Genomic DNA, 9,710 nt, shown 5'->3' with positions numbered 1-9,710 from the left:
TTTGTGTGTAGTGAAGCGACGGGCAACTTGCATGACTAACACTCCAAGAGTAACTGTATTCGGTATGTTCGACATGCATATGGACACATGTATAGATACGTATACGATTAGCAAGCTTAATTACATATATGGTACCTTGTTGCTAAAGGTAAATTCTAATTAATTAAAAACAATCAATAATTGTGCATATACTAATTTATAGCCAATTTAAACCAAAAACCTGAGCTGCAGCAAAAACTGCAGTAAATTCTATAAATGTTAAGACTGTTCACTCCCTCCCCATTGCGTATTGGCTTACTTATTCACAAACATACCTAAAGAGTATTTCCGTTGCGGCTTTCTCCGACGTTTCAGAGTGTCCTAAAGATTTAATGTGGCCTTGGTTATCCGAAAAAAATATCTGTGCCAGTGGAAGTGAAAATTCCAGAAAGCGACAAGTTAGAAATACAGTCAGCGTCAAAAATATGAATACCCTGACGGCTGGACGATTTCCTTTATTTATATTTTCCGTACCATTTTTTTATTTTCTTTTTTACAAAAGTATATTTCAACAGCAAAAAGCAGCTAACAAAATTTTTTCCATTTTATATCAATACCTGAGTGGAAGATCGACCAGTTAGAAAATGCGCTATTTCCGAAAACGTTTCAAGAGCGCTCTATTTCAGAATTTGGTTGAAGAACGCCCCATCTCAGAATTTGATTGAAGAACTCCCCATCTCAGAATTTTATTCAAAAACGCCCTATCTCAGCTGCCAATTCAAAAACGTCAAAAAAATCTGAAATATTATTATTTAATATCAAATTCTGAAGTAGGGCGTTCTTGAAAACTTTTCTGAAATAGGGCGTTTTAGAACTGGCTGCCGAGATAGGTCGATCTTCCACTCAGGTGTCGATATAGAACTCGGGAAAATTCTAGAAATACTTAAAAAAACTGCATCAAAAATTTTCATCTTTCCATTTCGATTTCTTAGAAAAATTTAGGGTATGCAGTTTTTGTAGCCTATTAAAGGCATGAACAAAAGGCAACGGTGTATTTGCTATTCTGTCATCATAACCATATACTTTGAGATAAGAATGAAAATGGTTTAAGGAGACATTCGATAGATAACACAGGTTTACAAAAAAAAAAAAAACAGTTTCTGCATATTGAACCAAACCAATATATCCCTATGATATTCGAGACGCTGAATGCGAATCCAAGGTCTGCTAAGCTTCATCACGTAGGGTTCGAGGTCATTTGAAGGTCAAATTGCGAAAAATTTATTGAATAAACCTGAAGATTACATATACATAGGTTTTTTCTGTCGCAGCCAAGTTCATCTCAAGGTCGAATTCAGAAGAATTGTATTGAATTTTCAGGTTTATTCAATGAATTTTTCCCTACTTGACATTCAAATAACCTCGAACCTGACGTGATTGAGGCCAACATACCTCGGGTTCGCATTCAGCGCGTTTAATAACATAGGGATATAGAGATTTGGTTCAATATGCATACACTTTTTTTTCTGTAAACCTGTGCAATTTTGCGATAAATTTTCTAACTTTGCATTTTTTTTCTTTTTCTTTGTGTCCTTATCTTTATCTCTATATCCTCAGCGGCCACATTTCCGCAAGCATTCGAGGCTGTTTCCTCACGGAGTCGCTCATAATTCCGTACAATGTAGGCATGCTTCTTCTGAAGAGCCTTGTCTCTTGGCGTCAGAGTGGAAGGGTCGCGCTCTCGCAGTTGTGGGTTGGGTTGCATTTAATACCTACTGTCAGGTGAAAATTGTCCTGCCGCCTAATGTGGGCCAGATGCAGACCAGCAAGCTGCCCCACTGGGGCACAGACGCTTCTGGATTTGTCGGTGCGTTTTCAACGCGAAGTTTAAGGTCTGGTGCGTAATGCCCCATCCACTAGCAAGTTCAAGTCGTGCTGAGCGTTCGCCGATGCGCATCTCGTGCAGTACAAGTCCAGTCCAACCACCGGAGCTCAGCCTTGAGCAAGGATATACAGGGACCACCAAGCCTTGACGGGCAGTGGGTGAGGTTGTCGTTTGGGAAGGGAACAGAAAATAAAACTCAACAAGTAAGTATCACTTAGTTTGCGAGCAAACATAGAACTTTTGAAATAATTCCTAAATTTGAGGAAAAATAAAAAAGATAAAAATCAAAACATAAGGATTAAATAATGATTTTTCGATATCGCTTATAAATGTCACGGTCCCTGATATTGATTTTTTTGTGTGTTTTGAAATTGTTTGGTTCTTGTCGCACGGTATTGTCCTCCCGTTGTTTTTTACAACGGTTCTTAAAAGATAGTAAACAAAGTTGGTATTTGCTGTGTGCTTAGAGAACATGTGAGAGAGCAATTTGGAGTAATTGCCTTTTAAATGGAAACTAGCGGTACCGAATTGGCAATTCATTTACGCTAATTGAAAGTGATATACAAGTTATTGGCAAGCGTTTACAACATACACACATATACAAATGTATTTAAGTTTGCTTCTATATTAATATCGATGGTTTTTAATTAATTAAATTATTTCATTAGCGACAATTTCTGCAGTTAGCTATTTATTTCAAAATCGAACGTATGCAATTAGTTAACTTTTGCCTAATACTCGTGCAAGTTGTCGACCGCTCCAAACTGCAAAATGCGAAATAGCAATCGCGGAAATATTTCTACAAACATTACACCGACACGCGTTATAAATCCCATACTTTCCTACTTAAAGTGGCCTTTATTAATACTGAAATCAATGGGTCTTATACCATTCTACACTACGCTCAACTATCATGAAATCGGCATGCCCAATCGGCGTTGGTTGTTGATTAACAGAGCAATACTTTATGTGAAAGTTGCACTGAATGTTTTAAATGTGTACTTCTTGCTTTCGCCAAAAATACTGGAAATACTATTCATAAAAAGCAAGACGGATGGCTTTAACAATATGACCGACGCGGCATTTTGGTTGCTAGGCGATTTTGTGATTTTGTGGTCTTGCGCTCGAAATAAAACAAAATTTATTGTAATTATCAATCGTTTAATGCAAATCGATCAAATACTCATAGAGTTTCCCGAATCGCCAGTACCAAAGACGTGCTTTAAAAATCGTCATAACACATATTTGCTTATAATATATTGCTATATGGCCTATTTTGGTTTTTTATTCCTCAAGCGAATTGCGGATTATCCCTCGTTTGCTTTTATTGTATGTGAAATGCTTTATCAACTGGGGAATGCATATTCATGTACCTTTGTCGTATTCATTTCGTCGTTGTTGCACCTGTTAGCGGTGCGTTTTCTTTACATCAATCAATTCTTAAGCAAATATCAACGAAAAATGTTGCAAGCCGATGAAATCCCGTCAAGAATGTTTAAATCACTTAACAGTTCTGACAAAAAAGGAGTTATCAATAGTGAAGAGAACTTGCGACCGTTTGCTGAAAACTTAAAAGTGATTTATGGTTTGCACAGTGATTTAGTGGATGTATTGAAAATGATTAACGATTATACCGATTTGGGCTTACTGGCATATTTTTTGTACAAAACCTATGGAATGCTGGCATGCACATTCATGGTCTTCTCATACAATTGGGATTTCGATGAAGATTTTTACACCATTTTATGGGTTTCATCATGGATACCGTTTCTCGCGGGAACGTCTATATTATTGGCGACCAGTTGTGACAAGGCTACCAAAGAGGTTGGCATATTTCGTCTAAATAAATTTCATATAACGTCTACTCAAAACCAGGGCCGAGAACAAAAGATAAGATCGAAACTAAATGTCGTTCTCATACGCTTCAAGGGCAAAACCGAAATTAGAACAAAACTGTCGAGAACTTTCACAATGGTAATTACTTATGTAAGAACAAAACCCTGTGGAATGTTCCGTAAGTGAACAAAAAGCAAGCAATACTTTCGGGAACATTTCTATGAGAACAAAACCGGAACAAAAGTCTAAGGAAGTTTAAGGAATTTGGCAACTAGAGTCTCAGGAACTTTCTGACAAAACGAAACGGGAACAAATCTTCTCTGAACTATTCGCGAAGAAAGGAATCGAGAAAACATTTTTCTCATAGCGTTCCATTAGTTTGAAATGTTTGAATATTAAAATTAATCAAAAAAGGACTTTAAAAGACTTTAGGCACGAACTTTTCTTGCAAATAAAATTGTTGCGTCAATATACAGTTCACCTTAATGACAAACGATCAGGAAGTTTAAATGATCCACCTTTCCCTTGGATTAGAGTTAGCAATCGTGGTTCTCACTGAAACGATCTCAACGCGCAAATTCTTAACGTAAAATTCTCAAAATTTTTGTTCTCCTATTGTCCTCTAGCATAACGTTCGCCAGACTTTTGTTCTTAATTGATCCCCCTTGAAAGCGTTCTTGACACTTTCGTTCTTATTTTGATCTCGTTGGAAGCGTTCCCGAAATTTTCGTTCTCATTCTGTTCTTCTTGAGAACTTTCCCGAGAGTTTTGTTCGCATTTTGTTCTTTTGAGAACGTTTCCGAGAGTTTTGATCCCGTTTGGCTCTTTTGTGGGAACGTTTTTGACATCACATTTTGTTCTCGTGCAGAACTAAGCCAAAACTGGAACACGTTCTCGGTCCCTGCTCAAGACACAACTGAGTATTCATTTTTTAGTAAGAATCAAAAACTTTCCTAAGCAATTTATAGGCTTTTACTACTTCGTGCGAAAATACGCATTTACTGTCTTGCGGGATTTGGGCCAATTTGACCAAAATTTCAATTTGAATTAGTTATAGTTCAATCGAAATGAGATCAAATCGACGTGAGATTTTAGCTCAATGGGTAGATCGTATATGAATTGTTAATTTTTTTTTTTTTTGAAATTAGCGCCGGAACATGTGCCAGGAATGCTGTACAGAAATATTATTTAATCCGTAATTATAGTTCATATTGACGCTTTGTAATTTTGTTTGCTTTGAATGTGTTTGTTGCGTTGTTCGCTAAAAGTGCACGACATGAAAAAGTACCTTACAGATGCAATATATAACCAGCAGGGCCGAAAAGTTTAAGCCTTTGCTTGGAATTGCTTATTTTGCTTATTCAGGGTTTCCAAGCTTAATTTCAACGATCATACTTATTTTGCTTATTTCAATGCATAAATCTGAGTGCAGACCTTTTAAGAAAACGGTCTAGAAATAAATTGCTATTATTTCGTGTGTATGAAAAGTTGTGTCCAACGAGTTTTGACCTCTGATATTTTATAGCCTGCTGTCTCACATTTTCCTTACGGAATAATGGAACGGACATATATTTCTGTTCAAAACAAGGGTGACTTGTATTCTTCACAAACAAACTTCTAGCAAACCATAATAGAAAGCGGAGCAAATTTCTTAAAAACTGCGTACTGCTTAAGAAAATTTGGGTCAATACATTTTTCTTGACCATTTCTTGGACGTTCCTTTATTCGTCGAACTAAAGAAATGTTTACAAATAATAACGTGAAAACAGATTTAGTGTTTATTAACCTCAATTACAAATCTGTTTGGATACAAAATTTTAAAACCAATGGTTTTTCTCCACGGGAAGGATTGGTGTTACCGAGATCAAAAGTAATTTATCTCCTATGGAGCATAACAAATATTTAAAAAAATTTAAACGACCATCGCAGATCTCTATTATTTGAGTTTGTCAAGCAAAACTTGATTGTTCATTGCAATTTTTCAAACCTTGAAATAAAGTGAATAAAAAACAAAACATCAAACTGCACTTAAATTTTGTTGTTTTGCGAGCATATTTACCAATGTTTTAGTGCTTATCTAAGCGCTTAGAAGGGAGTTTTTTCTTGCTTATATTCTTCGGCCCTGATAATCGGCTAAAATTGGAGATTTTTGGCGATCAAAAATTAGCGATAGCGAATGTTGAAATCTGGTAGCAGAGGTATTATATTCCAGTACTTTTGGATATACAATCGGGGATTCGTCTAAACCAGGTCTCGACGACACCGATGGCACTGTACCCACAGGATAGCGTCACACAGTGTAACTTTCCCATGTAGAGAGTGACCAAAGGTAGGAGTCACCGCAGATCAATGAAATTTTACACAGAGGGTTTGTAGCAAAATCGGTTGAAATGCACGCCTACCTCCCATAGAAGTGGAAACTAAAAACATCGGTTTTATATACCAAATTAGTCCGATTGAAAAAAAATTGTATACTTGGGCAAGATAAATGATACAAAAGGGTGGTTAAAGTAACGTAACTGTGGGATACAATGTTTGTTTGTGAAAAGAAAATGTATATTATAGAGGTGGGTAACTCAGCACTGTTTTGAGTTACTGTGCTGACTCTTAGAACTGTGCCGCACGCTCAGACTCACATCTGAAAAAATTTGTAACTCAGTAACTCAGTTTATGTGCTGACAATGTATAGCTCAGTGTGCTACACAGTCGATATGGTAACTCAGTTGATGTGCTGACACTTGCATAGCTCGGTGCGGCTTGCATTGTTTAGAACTGTGTCGATGTGGTAACTCAATTGATGAGCTGACACATTCACACAATACGATCTTCCAAAAAGTACCATAATAGATGGCATCACTAGACTAACCATCAATTGAATATACGACTACCAAATTTAACAAGAAGCAAGGCGAATAGCCCAGTTATGCATACTTGCACTGCTATACCATTTTTACGTAAAAATCAAAACCAAACAGAATTCTACATGTGAAGTGCTATGCGTTGGGTAACCGCTTACATGCATAGCCCATTTAACAGATTCTTATGTGACAACTCTCAAGCAATGCTGAGTATGCATAACTGGGCTAGAAGATAATACATACATCCAAGAAGAGGAATTATTTTGCAAATGAACTCACCAGTTGAAATCAGCTTTCTAAAATTTTGCCGGCCGGCTACGAACAGAAGCTAAGGATAACCATTTCTAAATCGATTTCGATTACTAACATCATCAATAATTTCGATGTACATACCAATTGTGCGATAGCACACTTGTGCCAGCTCACTGTGCTGACTCATTAAAGTGAGTTGGAGTTACTGAGTCAGCACACCAAAATTTACAGAGTTACCCACCCTTAGTATATTAGTAGGACACTTGTTAAGGGGTGTACAAGGTAGCGGGCCTGGAGTGCTGCTTGGGTAAGAAAGCCAAAATAAATCCTCATAATATACAGAGTTATTTCAAAATTTTAGTTTTGTTGAAAAACTAAATCAAAGTTTGATCAATTCAACCAGTTGGTATACCAAAATACAGATGGAGAGACACATATCTTCGCCAGCTTTGGGAAATTTAATCTTCTGTTAGGCTGAATATATTCTCCTTAACAAGCTTGTTAATTGTATAATGAAATCTCTAAAAACATAATTTTGTATTACATATCTATATTACTAAACGTTCGATATGAAGTTTTGTAATTCCATTTTTATACCCTAGCGCACTTGTGCATAAGGCTATTATAACATTCTCCGCATAAAGGTTGTTTGTAACAGCCTAAGCGAATGGAGATAGATAAAGACAAATGTATTCTATGCATCAATGCTCAGAAATAAAAAATAAATCGATTAAGCCATGTCTGTTTGTCCGTCCGTCTGTTCGTCCGTCCTTGTACACGATAACTCGAGACAAAATTGAGATATGTCAACGAAAGTAGTAAGTAGGTTGCCCTTTATCTAAGGTAGATTGGCGTTGAAAATTAGTAAAATCGGATAATAACCACGCCTAGCTCCCATATAACGGTAGTTTACAGAAATTCGAAAGCTGCGATAAATTAATAACTACTTAATCTAATTCATTCAAAATGGATATGTGCAATGACCTCCCAGCAGAAAATCATGCTAAGAGAAAGTATTGAAAAATGGGCGTGGCACCGCCTACTTACGCCTACATATGTGTCTCTCGGTAACCGGTTTATAAATTTCCACCAAACTTGGTACAGTTATTAGCCTTGGCGCACTTTATTATGATAAAATTGATTTGGCTACAAATCTGCAAACCCAAAAAAAAATTATAAAAAATCTTATTAAAAAGTTGAAAATTTTCATGAGAATTTGCTGAATTTTCGCGAGTTTCGCACAAAGTTTAGGAATTATATTTTTATGTTTTTTGTTGTAGAATGAACCATATTTTTATACGAAATTAGCTGAAAAATTTTAGAATGAAAATTGTTGCATTTATTGTGAAAAATTTGCTGTGCCAATACTTTGTTCCGGCAGTGTATAACTGAAAATTGAGAAGTTATAAGTTGTTTTTAGTGCAGTCAAGTTATAGTTGAAAATTATTCGTCGGCATGGTTGTCAATTTCCTTTGACTGCTAAGAGAAGAGTTGCTCAAGATATAAAAGTTGATTTCTCGATATTACAATTAACTACTACAGGTCGGAAAACTTTTTAAAATTTGCAAACTACTTGGTGTTATTACATGCACGCGTATGTTGCTAAAAATTTAATTTTTCAAAATGATAAAAATAAGGAAAAATTTCTTGATTGGAGGATGAGCAGCCAACTCTTAAAAATGTTATAATAGTTCGTACATAAAAAAAAAAATGTCCTTCAACTTACAATTACTTATGGGAAAAGGTATCCAAATTTACGCTGAGGAAAAAAACGAAGTATCCCTCAAAATTTAAGGCGAAAATGTATTCAATTGGATACATATGTATCAAAACGGCAACACTGGTTTTAACCCCCAAAATCAATTAAAAATTCTCACAAAAAAGTTGGGCGAACTTGATCATTTGATATAGAACAGATTCGTTCACGAAAATAAGGGCCGACTGAAGGTTAAGAAGATAGTTTACGTCAACAAATTTTCTTATTTAATTGCACTTAAGGTTTGTATGTAACATTACCTAACGATGTAGTCTGGCATCATCTGTCCTTCTGCGTCAAGAACTAAATTTTTGAAAAAAGCGGACTTGACACCTTTTCACCATTATGAAGCAGTATATTTTTCTATACAATGTTTACTCGAATAATCTCTATCGACTTAGATTCAAAGCATGGGGTCTTCAACCCTAAACATTTAAATTTCATCTGTTCCGAAAATCAGAGCTCGGTTTTGCCGCACGGTGTCACTTTTGGCGAGGCAAAATTGGCTTCGATTTGGGCAAAATTTTATCGTTGATTTAGTACAATTCATCAATTCATCAATTTCATTTGATACTTTTTCTGAACACTCTGCTTATTTAAGAATAAATTTACTCCATGTATTTCAGGCAAATAAAACCTCACAAGTGCTGGCGCGTGTCTATGGCAAAGGGGAGCATTTTAAAACTATAGTATGTCGATTAAGGCCAACAAATATTTTATATAAACAATGCCTTTTAACAAATTCAACAGGTTGACAAATTTCTGTCGAAGAGCCTGAAACAGGATGTGCAATTCACCGCTTATGGATTTTTTGTAATCGACAATACAACACTGGTTAAGGTAAAGCAGTTAAATTGTTAATAATAAAAGACACTTTTCCGGATATTTGTTTTATATTTTATCAATATTTTAGATTTTCTCAGCCGTGACTACTTGCCTAGTAATTCTGATTCAATTCAAACAGTTAGAGGAATCCACGACAGTGCCGGCAGTTAAACATAAAAATTTTTACTAAGTTTTTTCGAAAGAAAGCATTTTCTACTGTTTAAATAAAATACAAAACATGCGCTTTTATTAACTTAAATGCTGGCTTCGCAATATGTATACGAACTGCTTAACGACTTCATAATCATACCTCCTAAAA

At 35.8% G+C, this 9,710-nt stretch overlaps 1 protein-coding gene across 1 annotated transcript; it reads left to right on the top strand.

Moving 5' to 3' along the window:
- The first annotated feature begins 2,635 nt into the window (after nucleotides 1-2,635).
- LOC118741849 (gustatory and pheromone receptor 32a-like) lies at nucleotides 2,636-9,581 on the top strand. Its single transcript, XM_036473823.1, has 4 exons — nucleotides 2,636-3,688; nucleotides 9,193-9,255; nucleotides 9,317-9,406; nucleotides 9,480-9,581. The coding sequence occupies exons 1-4, from the start codon at nucleotides 2,636-2,638 to the stop codon at nucleotides 9,579-9,581; spliced, it is 1,308 nt and encodes a 435-aa protein (XP_036329716.1).
- The last annotated feature ends 129 nt before the right edge of the window (nucleotides 9,582-9,710 follow it).

The sequence above is a fragment of the Rhagoletis pomonella genome, unplaced genomic scaffold, assembly GCF_013731165.1.
Source record: "Rhagoletis pomonella isolate Grant_MI unplaced genomic scaffold, Rhpom_1.0 Rhpom_scaffold_00006, whole genome shotgun sequence".
Lineage (NCBI taxonomy): Eukaryota > Metazoa > Arthropoda > Insecta > Diptera > Tephritidae > Rhagoletis > Rhagoletis pomonella.
This window is presented reverse-complemented; position numbering and strand designations above follow the sequence as displayed.

Bases quoted from the DNA above. Each gene is read 5' to 3' on its own strand.
- LOC118741849 (XM_036473823.1), top strand. From the start codon at position 2,636: ATGCGAAATAGCAATCGCGGAAATATTTCTACAAACATTACACCGACA. The intron at 9,256-9,316 runs GTATGTCGATTA...CAAATTCAACAG, and splicing joins GGGAGCATTTTAAAACTATA to GTTGACAAATTTCTGTCGAA. The intron at 9,407-9,479 runs GTAAAGCAGTTA...TCAATATTTTAG, and splicing joins ACAATACAACACTGGTTAAG to ATTTTCTCAGCCGTGACTAC.